The sequence below is a fragment of the Oxyura jamaicensis genome, chromosome 4, assembly GCF_011077185.1.
Source record: "Oxyura jamaicensis isolate SHBP4307 breed ruddy duck chromosome 4, BPBGC_Ojam_1.0, whole genome shotgun sequence".
In the NCBI taxonomy this organism is placed as follows: Eukaryota; Metazoa; Chordata; class Aves; order Anseriformes; family Anatidae; genus Oxyura; species Oxyura jamaicensis.
The window spans coordinates 33,267,181-33,284,887 of NC_048896.1; the positions used below are offsets into that span (position 1 = coordinate 33,267,181).

Consider the following 17,707-nt stretch of genomic DNA (forward strand, 5'->3'; position numbering starts at 1 on the left):
AAGAAGCAGCTTGCTGAAATTTCCAGCAGTGCAGGATTTCTCCCTCAGAAAGAAATGTCTTCATCAATGGGCCTTAGAAGGAAGCCTTCCTCTTGCAGTTTTTCTTTCTAAGCCTATGACTTTTCTGATTTTGCTATATAAGGAGAAATATGCAGTTCCTTACACAAAGAGATACAGGCCTTTCCTGTCTAGTCCTCCCACAAGCTAGGTGGCTAAGCAATTTGTTGGCAATTTGAGCCCTTGCAGGCTGAGGATGAGCAGTAAGGCCTATCTGTTCTTGGATAAAAACTCTAATCCTACGGTTGTTTGAAAATGGTGGGTGCTCTTACCCCCTCCATTAAGTAGGACAGGCCAGATGGTTTGGGGATTTGGGTGAGGGCTAACTTGCCTCTGATCTCAGGAAGCTTTAGGAAATTATTTGAGCTATTCAGAGAAGATTGTTGATGGATTTTGGATGAAGAGCTATCTCTATCTCCATCCATGGCTGTATAGAAGCAGATTTTAAGCTTTTCTTTAAAATTTTTAGTGTTATACTCTTACTGGGTTTTCTTCTTTTCTTACACTCAAAACTAAGCGGTGGGTGTCCTGTGAATAGTTTTCTTAAAGTTTTATTAATTTTGTCTAATTTCTTTGCAAAGTTTGGCTCCAATTGCCCAGCAGCACTCTTATGAAGTCAATAGAAATAAAACTCATTTGCTAAAGAACTAAATGAAACTAGGACTTTGAAATTACTATCTACAGTATCAGAGCTCTCAGATTCCCCTTCAAAATTAAAGTTCAGACTTCAGTGAATATGTATGTACACTACTAGTGCACCAAATGCTCTTTCTAGGTTTGTCACCTGCTTTCACTGTCTTGGATTCTGAAGTGATAAGTGTTCAGCTAATGCATAGGACAGATGAATGTAGCTTGCTAGCTTTTCTGCTGGGTTGAATATCTCATTCGTCATCATGGCTCATGGTTTGGAGTATAAGAACTGTTCTGTCAGTACTTCAGTTCAGTCTCTTCCTTACTGAAAGTATGGGTCATTTACAGCATGCTTATTAATAGAGCTTTCAATATTTGTCATTCAACCCACAGTTTAAAATGAAGAATATAGGCAGTAGTTTCTGTAAGGAATCCTTGATTATTAGCATTAAACTTCCTTCTCTTTACTATAAAGCATTCAAGATCTGTTGAATTCAACAGTGTTACACAAGATCTACTTATTTTCCATAGGTTTTAGGATGGAAACATTAAAAAATGGGCAGGTTTAGTTAATTTTGTTTGTTTGTTTGTTTGCTTTTTTGTTTGTTTTTTTATCAGTAGCAATGGACAGATTTAAGTTTATGTTCTCATAAATAATTGTCATATCAAAAGTCAAAACATCTAGAATGTTTACTTTTTTAAAAAAATAGCACAGTACTAAACTGCTGTGTAATAATTTTGGTCACAGCTCCTATTGTGTCTTCAATTCTTAACGGAAGTTGCGTGTTCCCAACTCCTAACGCATTACACTAAAATCACATTTTGCAACTTTTCAGTGTAAATGGGGTTCTAAGCTTCAGCTCAGAGGCTTTTAAAATGTTTACACTTCAAGTGGCTCTATAAGGGGTTAGATGAAAATGGACATGAGAATTACATGAACAAACATCATTGTCTAAAATTCTGTTCATCTTTGCTGTGTTCTCGGTTAATATATATATATATATTCCTTCTGCAGACAAATGATGTGTCCCTGAAGATGCTTTTGCTCCAACACCAGAAGGTAGGTATTTTTTTGCCATATTAAAAGTTGATTTTTTCTGAAATGATTCATTTGCCGATGACTTTTTGGTGCTACATATTCTGTGTTGTTATTAATTTATATTATACATTAGCACTTAGAATATGACTGGTTTCAATGACTGAATGAATAACAGTAGAAATATTCACTGAAAATATGTATTTATAATCATCCTGGTTTTAACCTCCCCAGGAAAATATAAAGGACCAAAGAGGAATTTGGGAATTCCATACTAAATTTCCCCTCAGTCTTCCAACTGGTGGGAGCTGAATGTGGCATTGTCTAGAGTAAGGTAAATAGGGCAAAATAAAAGGTAAAGCTGAAGTAGCTTAAGTCCAGAAGTTTAACTACAGATACATATCTCTAACTTTAAACAAAATTTGTTAGATATGTGTCATCTTTAAATGTATTGATAGGCGTGATGTGCACCAAGAATTCTGTCTGGAAAATCATGTTGTTTTAGAGGTTCTACACTGATGTCATAGCAACACTTAAATGTTAATGTGGAGTTGAACTAGTTGTACTAGTATTGGGGAGAAAGGGAACAATCTGTCTAGACATCTAGTAGCTTTTGAAAACCCCTAAGATATTCCCCCTTTTATCTTCTGGTTCAGAAAAATGCATGTCTTCTGTAATCCTATGGTATGTCCACCAGTCCTAGGGACTTACAGGGATTATTAAGGCCATTTCAAAAGTCACTAAATGCACTTAGGCCACTAAATAGAACATGAAAAGACACAAACTGCATTCAGTATCCATTTACTAATCTGCTTCTTTCATGAAGAAATTACCTTTGAAAAAAAGTGTGTGTGGGTCTAGATGAGTAGCAAGGGAGAAGGATAAGATAGTGAAAAAATAGACTCACTGTTGATGTCAAGTTCACAGGCTTTCACTAGATCCATGGAAGGGGAAGGAAGTGGAGGAGAGCCATTGACGAGCCAATCCTAATCATGTTTTCATAGATCTCAAATACCCTCAAATATGAAGAGCCATACCAGAACAGTCACAGACAACAATCTGAAACGTTTTGCTTCTATTTTGCTAACCTAAATTTATGTGTTCAGTTTTATGAAGCTGTAGAGTAGCCAACTTCATAACACTGTTCACAATAAATAAATAAATAAATAAATAAAAATTGTAAAATAACTAATAAAGACTGCCTAGAAATTTGAAATTTTTGGTATTCTATCCCCTCGATCTTACTAAGAGTCAAGTAGCTAAATCCTCATTCAATTTAAACTCTAAAAGAAGATAGAGTAACTGAAAAGGAGATTGTGAGTGATCCCACATATTGTAGCATGCAAAGTTTATAATTGAAAGCAGTCTAGAAATCTTCTTCAACTAATCCTGTATGCCAATAAATTAGCTTTCATATGTTCTTATAAGATTACTTTTGAAAATCTGTTAACTCAAAAAGAAATCTGCTCACTAGAAGATCAGACAATATAAATGCTTATTTTCTTAAGCGAGGGAATAAATTAAAATTTGCTAGAAGTATTTTTGAGAGTTACTGTTCTGTCATTTTAAAAGGTAAAGAAATAATGGTGAATACACACTTTTTCCAAGTGATGTGTATTCAGTACATTTAAAAAAAATATCTTTTAAAATATTTTTTTAATTTTATTTTTTTCAATATTTCATGATTGTGATAAAGTATTTGATCAATATCTTTTCACACCAGCTCACAGTCTCTGACAGGAATTGCCCTGAGGAGGCAGTCAGCTATTATTTATTTATTTATTTTGCCAGGGGGAAGACTGGGATTAAATTTGCCCGTAGGATTTGATACAGTTTTGTCAGTTCTTGCCAGTTGGGAACTTCTAAACTGCGGAGAACGCTACAGCTGTGGAGAGCTGAATCCTGTTGGCTTCCATGTGTTGAAAACATTGGATGAAGGAGCTAAGAAAGGTAAATCCTCTGCAAGCTGGAGCAGTAGAGGCATAGGAACAGAGAAGCCTGTGAGGTGGGATTAGCTGCAGCCTAGGGAGATGGAGTAAGGTGAGAATCGCTAGATTCCTATCTAGAGACACCCATCTTATGAATCCAGATGGAAGGTGGCCCTTTCTGTGTAAAATAGTTAACTAGCTGAAGGGACAAAGGAAACTCTTTTGGGAATAAGAGAAGGTACAACCCCCAACTTCTGTGCTGTATGAGGTGAATGGGACTGCTTGGACTACATGATAAGTGAGACAGATTCTGAAGTCATAAGGATTATTTTGATTATTTTGGTTGAGTAAACCAAACTGCCTCAGAGAGGCTGAGTTTTAGTACTGGCAATAGAACTTAGGAGGATTAAAAAAAAAAAAAAAAAGAAAAAAAGATCTAGCACCATAGTTGTACTGCCAATAATGACACAGGGAGGGGCATGTCAGCAATGTAAAATATGCATATCAGCCCAAATCTTGCTGTGATCATATTGGCACTTAGGGAAAATTGGTCTGGATCACATTTTTATAGCACCTCTTGTTCAGCCAACTGTTAATGACAATGACGTGATAGCACACTCTGTATTCTATTTGGAAAAGAAGAAAGGGCATAAAGACTATGTAGAAAACATTCCTAAAAGTTTGTTAAATACATTTACTTTAAATTAGTATTACTTTACCGTTGAATTTTAAAGTATTTTAAAATGGTTTGAACTTTTTTGGATATTATTTAGGCTATGTCTTTGCAGTGTGGCTAAGATATATATATATATAAAATCTAAGTGCACAGCTTTTTCATGCTGAGTGATTACTTTGGCTATTGTAATTAAAAATTCACACAGAGTGCATGAAGTGCCAAGTATTCAAAATAAAATGAATATGTGAGAGTGGAACTGATTTTTTAAATAATGCCAGAATAACTCAAACTGATTAATGGAAAAGAATTTCAAAGATAATTGTTTTCAAAAGAATTTCAAGGATAAATGTTTACACTGGAGAGCTTTTCCAGCACACACATACTACTCAAGAATAGAAAGTAGGAACAAATAAGGCAATCTGAAAATCCCTTATTTTCTTAATTCAAGTTCATTTTAAAGTAATTTTAAAGTTAATATAGCTTTTGTTTCTGTAAACAAAGTGTTAATAAATTGCAGGCACATGCAAAAAATGAGGGAGAAGCTTGTATTAGGATAGTAATACACAGGGATTTATGGACTTAACTCCTATTAGAGTTAATGGGAGGTAAAGGCCAATTCCCCATATATCAAGATAAGACTAATTTCCGTTACCAAAATACACTTTGTGAGGCATCGAGGCATTTATAGTCAACAATGCTTGAAAAATGTTTTATTCTGGCCTGGTCTCTCACTACTTTATTATTATTATTATTGTTATTGTTATTGTTATTATTTAGTCTTTATATTTTTATGTGTCCTTACAAATCAAACAAATGTTGTGAGTGTTACTCAAACATAACCTTGGTGGAATGAATTGTCTTGTACTATTGCAACAAAATAAGAAAATTTATAAATAGCCTACCTCATACAGTATGAGTGGAACTATATAAGGATGCCTTAATCATATTTTCACAAGTCCTGAGATTTTCCACACCAGTGACTAAGATTAGTTATCTTCACAGCTTTGGCTGGGTAATGTAATTACTGTATGCAGGATATGGACTTTTAGCAACTGCTAGCGTAACAGCTACTATTCAAACAGATTAAAATGACAGTTATAGAAATATAAAAGTAAGGAAGAAAATATTGGAGGGGATGGAGTAATGCTATCACAGTGCAGTAGTGCTGCTAAAGTCATAGCTTTTCCTTTAAGTGAAAAGAGCAATCAGAGAAAAGAGAATCAAAGGAAGCAAGCATAGGTTAAGAGGTAACAGGAACTTTTGAACTTTTCTTCAGCATTTCTATAACAAAATCAGATGGGTGTAGGTAAACATGGGATCTAAAAAAAAAAAAAAAAATAGGCTAAAAGCTAAGTAAAATCTCCCTTGACATGAGGAGATAGAGATTCTGGAGGAACCTTTCATGAGGGTTGGCATGTGAAAAAAACTTTTGGGTTTTAGACAGCATTTGAACAGATGAATGGGATTATAAAGCTAAATTGTCTGCAGCAGCAAGGGCGTGCACTGGTGATCCAAGTGGTCTTTTCCAGTCCTTTGTTCCTACTGACTGCAGTATGTGTCTATAGGGAAATAGAAAATTTGATCTTTCTGTGTTATACAAAGTGTTCTGTAAAATTGTAAAATTGAACATTTGTTAAAATGGATCAGATAGAATGAGCAATGTATTCTCTGTGGTATGTCTGGAAGAGCTGATTATAATACCTATCTTGGTAAATATTTATCTATTTTAGATAAAACAGATCAATTACAGGAGAGATTTGGAGAGCTAGAACATTATTTTCCTATGCTTGGAGTACTAAGGGCACTGCAGGCCTAGATTTGGTCTCTTCTCCAAGTGAAATAAAAATAGGTGAAGCTAGTTTTCCTTGTTGTAAACAAAGACTTAAGAAAACATGTCTTGGTATACAAGTGTAAGGCTATCACTGCTGCCAATTCCCTACACCAGTGAAACAAACGCTGGCTGACTTATTCTAACACATTTACAGATCTGGGGAATGAAGTTGGTATAGATGGTTGTACACCCAGTTTGAATTTCTTCAAGGACTAAGAAGTCAAAGCAGAAGATACTGTGTGCATCTGGTGGTAGCTGATGAAAAATGTGAATTTTGTGGATGCTGAGCTCAAATGAGTGGATACAGATGCTCGGTTTTCAGCACTAGCTAGGGGTAGTGGAGTATTTTAGAGGTTTTGTGGGACAACTAGGACCATAAAATACTAGTTGTTTTTCATGAAGTATTTGGGGATTTTATTCAGTGTTTAGCATTCTGCTGGTGCTGTTGTTAGTAAATGAAAACATTTGTTTGTTGATTTATGTATCGGCAAAGTGTGCCAATATCCAAGTATCAAGTTTTAGTCTTCTGTCAAACTGAATGACAAAAACCTGCTACAGTTTAGGAAAACAATGATTGTCAGTGCTTACTTTTTAAAAATATTTATGATGCAGTTCTCTTTAAATAATTTCACTTACATGTGTGGAAATACATCTTCAGACACCATAAAAAGAGTATCAGCAAAGAGCACTCTGCTTTGAAATGAGAAAACCTGTTGTGTCTTCACCTGCAGCTTCAGTACGTGAGCTCAGAGTGCCTGTCTTCTACATATATCAGTCTGTAGAAACACAGTTTTTGCATGTTGGGAAACATGAAATATTACCTCTTCTCTGTTGGTATTAATACAGTTCTGTCTGGAATCCTTGACAGTACCACACAGGTCTGAAATAGTTTATAAGTCACCCTTATGGATGGGTATTAAGATTCAGATGATCTGTTTATATCAGTAGGGAAAGTTAAATGAAACTAGCAGTCATTTATTTCTAACTCATATTTATTCTCTGTATTGCACTAAGATCCCACTGAATTTCATTTCCAAGTTCCACAAAATATTACGGAACTTGGCTGTGTCTCAGCCACCAATCCTTGGGATAAATACAAAACCTACTCCAATTCATCTTCTTCCAGAAAAATCTAGAAACAAATTGTATGTGGGTCAAAACCATAAAAATGAATCCAGCTTAATCAAATCAAAACAACTGAAATGGCAATCTTAGTATTTAATTGTGGAAACCTTCTGGTATATTATGCTTCTAAATTCTGTTTCTAAGGTATCTGTTTTCGCAAAAGTACCATGCCTTTATTCTTCTTGTGCCCATTACATGACAGCTGTCAGTGCAAATACTTGTTTGAACTTATGCTTCATTGCAGATACTTTTTATGATATTTTCACAGCTATGGCTTATTCATGCATGGAATATAATTGTTTTCATGTTCTTGCATCATTTGTAAATTTCCATTAGTACTGAGATGCACACTAGCAATTGATTTGGGTCCTCTATGGCAGTACATTCATCTAAAACTATCAAAAATGTACATGGTATTTTCAATCTACTTTTCATCATTACAGTATCATTTATTCTAGACTGTAACTTCACAGGTACTATGGAGATGCTAAGTTCATGAAATTACTTTCATAAGGAAATTTCACTTCCTCATGAAGGATTATTTAGAAAGGGCAGGTTTTGAGATCTGAAAACAAGGCCTTGCTGTTTTCCACTGTTTTCTAAGACAAATGAACTCTGCTATTAGGTACAATTGCAATTTATCTCCAGAACATTCAGCAGAATGTGGCCTCAGGATGCTATCTGAAATAAACCCGGCACTTGGACTTGAGTTGGTTTGCTGCTGTTGTATGGTGACAAACAACTTAATTGACAGTTGATCTCTATAAAGGCAATATTATATGCTCATTTTTTACTGACATGTCTCTTCATGGTTTAAATTTCTGTTTTCCTGTACATCCATGTTGAATAGGCTGGTTTTCAGAAAATGTGAAATATGTGGAAATCACCTCTGTAACTAAACCTGTTTTTCAAATATCATGTTTGCACTCTACTAGCCAAGGAATGAACACTACTTCTGCCTAATAACTCCCTGAAGATTTGCTTTTGAAAACAGTTTAAAAGCCATTGGCTTGAGGGGTTAGGGAAAGAAGTCTGCCAACAACTTCTACAAAGCCCATAAATTCCAGCAAAAGCAAAGCTTCTGGTCCTTTTTAGAAATCAATTTGATCAACCATTTTTGCTAGTCCAAACCAAACCAAACCATCAAAGATATTTTCTTCAGAGAAAAGACCATTTGCTGCTCAAATTCCTGGAATTTAGTTCTGGAACGATCCAACACAAATTCTGTCTATTATTTTTATACTGAATAATTTATAAATCTTCAAAGGAAGCAAAAAGTAAAAATTGACATTTCCTTTATTTTTTCAGTCATAAAAGGAGCTGAAAAGGCTGGAGTTATATTCTGAGGAAATAAACTATAGATGCCAGGAGTAGAGGTGTATTTACAGGAGTATAGTTATTTCATAACACAGCAAGAAAACATTAGGAAAAGGTATGTTAATAGAGCAATCATTCTCATAACCTTCTCAGAGGTCAGGAAATAAACCACAGTACAATTATTTCTCCTCATTTCCAAAAGTTTGGGTAAGGATGATTTTCAGTATGTAGGGAACCAGATTTTTACTGATTTGGAAATTCATCTATTGGTACCTGATAACCTGTGTGTGCAATATCATCTGTACTGGCCCCTCTGTGTAGCCGTATCCAACCCATCCTACTGCTGCACTGTCTATGTCAGTTTATACCAGTAAATCAGATACTGGACCCTCATATCTGTATGCACACCTCCAACTGGTCTTGTTGTTAATAAACTAGTCCTGTAACACTGCATACTGTTGTTCCATTTTCAATCACTATGCACCCTTGATACCCTAATCTAATATATAAGACTCAACTCAACCTTTTGCCCTACACTGCAAGTTAGGAAGCATATCCAGGGTTGCAAAATGTCCCTTTTTTGTTGCTGTTGTTGGTTTTTTTTTGTTTGTTTTGTTCCCGGAACTTCAAATGTTTTGTAGCCAAGAAGCCTGTGGGATAAGTAGCAAATTCCACCCCTCTTTCAGGCACACTACTATAGTTGCATTTTATAGAATTTCCATAGAGTATGGAAAATATTTGCTGCATCCAGGGACAGCAGATATGATGTCGTCTGGTTAGAATGCAGGTTCATCAAGGGGATTTGCATGCATTAGTCTGATCATGCAACAAACTGGACAGCTGCAGACCTGGTAGAAATTGAAAGATGTCAGGTTCAGCTGACTCCATGATCTAGGATCAGAATCCTAGAAACAAGTTCATGATAAAAGGAGGGATGCTAAATAACTCACCTTCAGTCCATACTAGAACAGTCTCTTGATTTGATAGAATCAAGTCAACAATCATTGCCTTGATAGAAGGGAGTTAACCATCAAATATGGTGAAAAATAAGTTTTTGTTTTTGTTGTTGTAATTTCAAAACTGTGAGGTAGTTTTTATTACATATTCACTCATCTGAAATAAAAATTGTGCAAAATAGATACTTCTGCTAATCACTTCAGTATTAACACATTACTATATCCATTACACAGAAACTTTCAATGTATTTTCAACAAAGGAAGGCATATATTTAATCATATTTGAGATAATAAACTAAGTGATTTATTTTAGAAAAAGTATTTGGTAAAACATCATCATTAAGCTTTTCAATGTGTCCAAGTGAACATGTTTCAAGTACTCTGTTTAAAGATGACCTAGAACAGGTACCATAGAATATAAAGAGAAATGCTTACTTGATGAAAGATGAAGAAATTCAAGAGCTGTGACTCATGAAAGGAGAGTGATCATAATGGCTTAAAAATTGATTAATTTTAGTTGAAGGCATGCTTTTTTTGTAGATGTAAGATAATTTCATTATTACTGGGAGAACAGAAAGATATGTCACCTGCTTCTTGACAACATTCAGGATAACATGTCTTTTCAGGCTGAGTCAAGAATACCCATCAGCAGAAACATGGCAGGAACATGTAACAGACATATGCTTTTTAACATACTAACTGTCTGCACTGATGTCATTTAGGTGTCTCATTGTGTCCCTTCCAATTAAATTTTAGCACATGCCCCATACTAAGCATGTTAAAACATACTTGGTAAATATTGCTCCTGCATTAGGGTCAATGTGTTGCTGACTTTAAGCCTTAGAAAATCTTAAGGAATTTGTTCAGTCATATTTACTAGAATCAAAGCAGGCTTTTTTATGTGCTACTATCTGTCATAAAACCTAGGTAAGGGTTCTGTAGTCATTGCTTGATGTATTTAGTATTTTGTCTCTGAACAGTTGCAGCATAAAATGTTGCCATTGAAATGTTGCCATTGAAATTATTCTCATCCTATAAGACTGAACAATATCTTCTATTTTCCATTGGTAACTGCTAGCAGTATATATTAACACTGCTTTTACCAATTAGGAAATCTCTTTGCATTAGACTATACAGTGCAAAGTGAAATGGAGCACAGCTCGAGCTACAAAGAGAAACTCTGTAAGGCACTTTTGAGGGTGTTGTGATAAAAGCTGAAATTTATATTCCAGTGCACTAATAAGAGAGTTATATGGTTTCTTGTAGTATTTGGTTTTCATATTGCCCATATACATCTAATTTTACATGAACAAACTAACTGATAGGTTTCTCAGATTTTTAAAGTTGTATGCTTAAATATGTCATCATTCATCTTAAATTAAAAATTTCAGCTAATAATTTAGTACTATCATGAAAAAAAAAAAAAAGTCACCTTATTCTAGGCTTCCACATGTTATTAATATTCTGCTATTCTTTAAGATTTCTAAATCTGTAGGTGAAGAAAACAATAGTACCAAAAAGTGAAAAATTGACTTGACCTATTCATTTATATGTGCAAAAGAGTAAAAATTCATTTGACTAGAAAATGAGTGTGAAATTCTCCTTTTGTGAATATCATTGAGACAGACATATACATATACATACTATCATTTGGATCAATAACAGAAAAATTGGCGATTGACTCTAGTACTGGTGATTGGTGACTCAAATACTATGTTTAGTTTTGGGCTGCTCACTATATAATGATATTGAGTTGTTGAGCATGTGCTCAACAGAAAATCAGTGAAGCTGGTGAAGGGACTAGAAAACGAGTGTTATGAGGAGCGGCTGAGGGTACTGGGGTTGTTTAGTCTGGAGAAGAGGAGGCTGAGGGGAGACCTCATTGCTCTCTACAGCTTTGTGAAGGAAGATTGCAGGAGTGCAAGAGAAGAAATGGCCTCAAGTTAGATTGGACGATAAGAAGTATTTCTTCACTAAAAGGGTGGTCAAGCATTGGAACAGGCTGCTCAGGAAAGTGGTGGAAACACCATCCCTGGAGGTATTTAAGAGATATGGATGGGGCATTTAGGGACGTGATGGGACATTTAGGTTTAGTGATGGGATTGATGGTTGGACTTGGTGATCTTGAAGATCTTTTATAACCTAGAAGGTTCTAAGATTCTAGAGTTATGAGAGGTGTTGATTATGAAAGTTTGTTTAAAGAGAAAATGTAATAACCATAACTTAGACTGAAGCTGAAATAACTGTGAAAAAAAAAATCAAAAAAAAAAGAACTGATTTAAAGTACTAACAAGGTGTAAGTCACATTAAGCTTCTTCAGTAAATGGATGTGGATGGATCCAAGAGAATTCTTGAAGTAGAACCGATTCCTGCTGCACACAGTAAGATTGCATTGCACACTGACAAACTCATTTAAAAAAAAAATATATATATATATATATATGTTTTAAAAACCTATGTTATGCATAACTGAGGCAGCAGAGGGAGCTCAGAGATTTTGGTCATCAGTAAGTAAAACAGAGAGTGAAATTACACTGCAAAGAACAATTATGTCAACAGTAAAGGGCAGGGGCTGATGTACTCTGACTTCTTTAAAACTATATGCATATCTTATTATCCTGCTGCTAGTTTTAAACACCATAAAGGCTTCAAGGTACCACTTACTGGCCAGGTCATATTTTGCACTTCTTACTTAAGCTCTTTCGTTTATAGTTTGGAAAAAATATATATATATATATTTCTCCAGAATATAAAAATCCTTTCTGAGACTAATAAGTTGTTCTAATAAGTTGTTCAATGTGTAAAGATTTAGAATAAATATTAATATATAGGTATCTGAATTTTAAGTGTTACAATAAATAGCAATTGGTAAAACAGTGAGAACAGGTAAAATACTGAACTGCAGTGAATTGATATTTGTTCAAGAATGCAGAGATCCAATTTTTAAAATAATGCAAGATGTTTTTAATTTATTAGAACTATTTATTTATAGTATTTATTAATTTATTTATACTAAGTGGTACTGAGAATAAGTTATTAATTAATTTATTTATTTTGAGAAAATACACTTGAGATGTGAACTAAAATATTCTAATCTCAAATTCAGGACCTTTTTTTTTTTATTTTTTTTTCAAGTGGTAGCAACTTCAATATTCAAAATATCCTTTTTTAGAGTGATCTTTTTGCTGGATCTTTTTAATTTGCTGACCCCATGCTCATTAAAAAGTAGCTGTGGAATGCTATTCTAATCACGTGGGCATTGCTTAATCCTCTCATTGAACCTGAATAAAACACCTTGGACACCATGTGGGTTTGCAATCTGGCAAGGGACCCAAGATGAAATACAAATTAAAGTAATTTTCTACCTGGAAAATTTTGTCTTCCTTTCTCAGTATCCTCTACTACTATGCTGCATGGCATGTAAAGATCAGGCAGTTCTGGATATCACTTTGGATAGAGAAGTATATTTCAATATCAGAATTAAATATCAGAAGTATATTTCAATATCAGAATTAATTGGATTGAATTCCTATATAAGGCTCTTTGGTTATATTTAAAATTTTCATTTTTGCTTTTACTGGTAATTAAGAAGAATGGTTTTGCTTAGTATTATTCTTTTATCTTCTCTCTCTCTCTCTCTCTCTCTAATTTTCTTGTCTAGAGCAATCTCTTTTTGGCCTGTGTTCTGTCATTCCAGGTATATATCCTGATCACTGAAATTGAAATTGTTGAGATTCTGGAGCATTTGCTATATTTGGATCTTACAGACTCCCACAGTTCTTCCTTCATGTCTTTATATCTTAACCCAGTCTGACCCCAAATTGCTATTTAACTATTTTCAAATATGTTTATTTGCCTTTCTTTTAAATATGTGAAGCACTTGTATCGAGAAAGAACCTATATAACTTCTCTCTTACCAATTTGTAATGGGTAAATCTGTGCTCCAAGTTATTAACAGATACGTTTCACCTGTGAGATAGAAGTGTGATGAGTTCGTGTCAGTTCATAGCTCAATACTTAGTTTTGCTGTCTTTAGATTTTGACTTCTCAGTCTCCTTATGTCCTTCAAATCTCCAGCCTTTTTATACTTTATCTTCTGCCTTTCTTTAATAGACAAATTTTAAGTATATTTACAAAAGGTCTGCAGCCCACTTATATTTAACCCACTCACAGAATTCATAATGAAATTTTATACACCAGTTCATTGTTTTAGTTATTATATTATCTCTGTGCACTAGTTCTATAAAATAACTTGTTTTTTTATAAAGTATACATCCCCATATGCACTGTATGTAATGAATTGTAAAAATATAATTAACAAAAAAACTTAATGAATGGACCTTTTGAAGTTAGAAAGCTGGAACACTATAGAAACTAATACCTATCTAATTGAAAATAATAAATTCATTACAACTATTACATAAGACTTATGGGCAACTAAAAATAAAAACATTGGTTTATTTTTAAATGTGTGTTTGATAGTATGATGATGGATTTTCTGTTCCAAAAAAAAAAAAAAAAAAAAAAAAGCTAAATTAAATGTTCTCACTTTCTGTTCGCAGAAGACTTCCTTCTTTATTTATTTCCATTTGAAGAGAAGAGAAGTCTTAGCTTGCATTTAACTTCATTAAATAACTTGAACTTCAAACATTGTTTGAGGTAAAATATCTTACCATGGTTGTCTCTGCAATGGATCCAAAGCTGTTTATAAATATGTTGCATGTGACATTAACTGGAGGACCTGCAAATGAAAATAAAACACCAGACAAAGTTTCAACATCAATCTTTATTGAGTGACTGTAAAATATATTAACATACTAAACTATTATGAAACAATGTTTGTTGACTTAGGAGGAAATAATGCTATATTCAAAACTAATATAATGCAAAAAATTGAATGGTTTCTAGTAGATAGATTTTCCCTTTCAGTTCTTCTCATAAGGTACACTACTTGACTAGACAGTTCATTATGAATTTGCATGGAGGATTCTATACCTAAAAAAAAAAAAAAAAAAAAAAGAGAGAGAGAGAGAGAATATTTAAAAGAGAATTTAATTTGAAGTGTATAGCCAAAAGTATTTTTCTGTGTTTTTCAGTGAGAAATGTATGCTACTTCTCACAACAATTAGAGTGAAAAGCGACCTTTTCCACTCAAGGCAGCTGTTACTTTTAACATTATCTGTCATCACTGGAAACAGAAATACATTATTTTTGCTCTTATCTCTACTGCTGACAGACAAATGTGGATAAGAAAGAATGACTTAGATTCTATTCTCATTTCTCTTAAATCCACAGAATGGTTAAGAATCCATTTAAGCTGAATTTTCTGTTACCACGGGTCTTCAGCCAACTGTTGTTCTGCCTTATCTTTCATTTGTGAAGCATCAGTAGTGGCAGAGTAGTCATTATGATAACTGAACAATGAACAGTCTCTTCATGGAAAAGGTTTTAAATTACTTCCCTGAAAATCTCTGTGAAAATGGCATTGCATTATAGCATGCTAATTTCTCCATTATTTCTTATCACTTTAAGTCTAGGTACAGTGGAAACAAGGTTTTCCATGACACAGTTCTTCTGTCACCCTCCTGCACCTTGATATTCTTACATCAACAATCCAGTTCGGCATTGGAGATGTTAGTTTCGCTTTCTAGTTATAAGCAACCATTAATAATGGAAGATCTATACCTGGAATTTGAAGACTGGTATTGCAAACCTTTATGTAATATTTATTTTTGAGAGTCACTGAAGTAATAGGCTGCTCTGCCATTCTTTGTGCTTTACAACTAGCAAAATTTAATGTGACCAATGAAGTTGATATTAAATATTTGAAGAATAAGAACATTCATTAAAAATTCTGACAACAGGACAAAACTTTGAACGTCCAGCTTTCTTTCCTCAAGGCGGTAATTGTTTTGAAGTACTGTATGGGAATTACAACAAAACATCATTGCGTGTACTTCAGTCATTGTAATACAGAAGGCTACATATACAAAATAGAATTCTCAGATAAAAAGGTATCACTCTGCAGTCACTTTGGCACTACAGTCATTTTGATACTTGGTTTATTATTCAAAATAATTGAGCAAATCCAATACTTAGAATTCAGTGAAAGCTTGCTATGGACAATATATGGAGAAAAAACTCCTGAAAAAGATCAAAAGAAATTGAAAAAAAACAGGAGAGATGAACAAAGGGAGAGGCACTAAAATTATCAGGGTGAAAATTGTATTTCCTGGTAGCGGCAGTTAATTCGTTTGCAAAGCTTTACTTTCTGACACTTCCGTGTTGTAGTATTTGTCATTTATTTCAAATTTGATATGATATTATCTTGTTTAAAGTAATACAATAGCACTACTAGTACATTAATATTACACTTTACTAACACAGTAAAGTGTAAATTTGCTTCATCAATATTCATAATTTCTTTTATAAAGAAAAAATAAATAAATTGATACAACACTGATGCTTATTTTCAAAAGCAGCCTCACAAAAAGACAGGTAATAGCTAGTTAAAAAGAGGATGAAAAGAAGTTATAAGCAGCTTGGAAGTGAAGATACTGTGCTCAGAGTAAAAATGAACCTTCTAAAACATGGTCAAATAGAAGCATAAATGAAGCTGTTAAACCCGGAAGTCAGATTCAAATAAATGAACCCAGGCAAGTAAAATGTAAATTAGAGGCAAGCAAAATAAATAAAAAATAAAAGTAGAGCTGAAGCTTAGTAGAGACAGAAAAGCTAAAAGTGATAACTATCTTTAAGGCATTAAAAATAGAATACTGCCAAGACTGGAAGGTGAAGTCGAGGAGATGATTAAGATACACAGGTATCCATGAAAGTAGAGAAGATCAGAGCAGAAAAGCTAAATTAAGTCTTTGGAGTACCATTTACATTCTATCGCTAGCATTGTCAAATACTGAGCCATTCCAATGGAAAATTTTGTATGAGGACTGTAGGATTTCCTATGAAGAAAGGTTTGAGAGAGCCGGGGCTTTTCAGCCTAAGGAGAAGGCTCCAGGGTGATCTCATTGTGGCTTTTCAGTACTTAAAGGGGACTTACAAAAAAGATGCAGAGCAACTTATTGCTCAATCCGATAATGACAGGACAAGGAAATGGTTTTAACCTAAAAGAGGGGATATTTAGATTAGGCACTGGGAAGAAATACATAGAGGGTGGTGAGGCACTGGAACAGGTTGTTCAGAGAGGCTGTGGATGCCCCATCCCTAGAGGTGTTCAAGATCAGGTTAAATGAGGCACTGAGCAACCTGATTTAGTGGGTGGTGTCCCTGCCTATGGCAGGGGGGTTGGAACTTGATGGCCTTTAAAGTCCCTTCCAATCCAAGACATTCAATGATTCTATGATTTTTGTATTTCAACATTGGAGACCAAAGGAACCGGAACAAACTGGCAGCCTGAGGTGATATTAAGCCAGACCTTATAAAAATTGTTGCAACATTTTGAAAGTTGAAGTAGTAATTACTGTTAGTCAGCTATCACCTGTGTCAATTTTGTTATCAATAGAAAGAAGAGTGTATCACTTCCGGCTATGATTTGAATTAAAGAAGGAAAAAGGTTTCTGAGGATGATAGTGGATGACATTAGTAATAAGCATTATCCTTGTAAACCTTAACTCTATCTCAGCCAAACTAGTAGAAATTATGAGAAATGTTATAATTAATAGATTAATGAATTATTTCTAGTAATTCTATTACTAGAATTATTCTATTAATTAATAGAATAAAATATTAATATTATTTTATCTGAAATACCATCTCTCAGTTCTATTGAAGATCTCTGAAAGAGCTGGTAAGCATGTGGACAAAGGCAAACTAATTATATATTTATTTACAACTTAAATTGATTGAAATAGTTTATTCAGATTTTCAAGTACTTATTAACTTGAGGCTTTTTAAGGGTATTAGCCTTGGCAGAATGAGAGAAATTAGGTCCTCTTATACATCTTTTGTTTTAAAATAATTTAATGGTAAGAGTAGAAAGCTATTTTTAAAATTATGAGGTGATTGTTAATGAGTTCCCCTATAGATCTGAACTGTATCATTTTAGTGCAGTATTAATGACCTAGAAAGGAAAGGCACTATAATTCTGGTATTCTGTGTAGTTGTATGTAAAGCTGAATGCAAGGAGTTGCAGAA

At 34.0% G+C, this 17,707-nt stretch overlaps 1 protein-coding gene across 2 annotated transcripts in view; it reads right to left on the minus strand.

Moving 5' to 3' along the window:
- Window positions 1-17,707, minus strand: part of GLRA3 (glycine receptor alpha 3) — an 86,147-nt gene that overhangs the window by 45,101 nt on the left and 23,339 nt on the right. For both annotated transcript variants that reach the window (XM_035325363.1, XM_035325365.1), the window contains exon 3: window positions 14,230-14,297. In XM_035325363.1, the coding sequence (XP_035181254.1) occupies window positions 14,230-14,297 (68 nt within the window). The remainder of the gene's footprint in view (window positions 1-14,229; window positions 14,298-17,707) is intronic.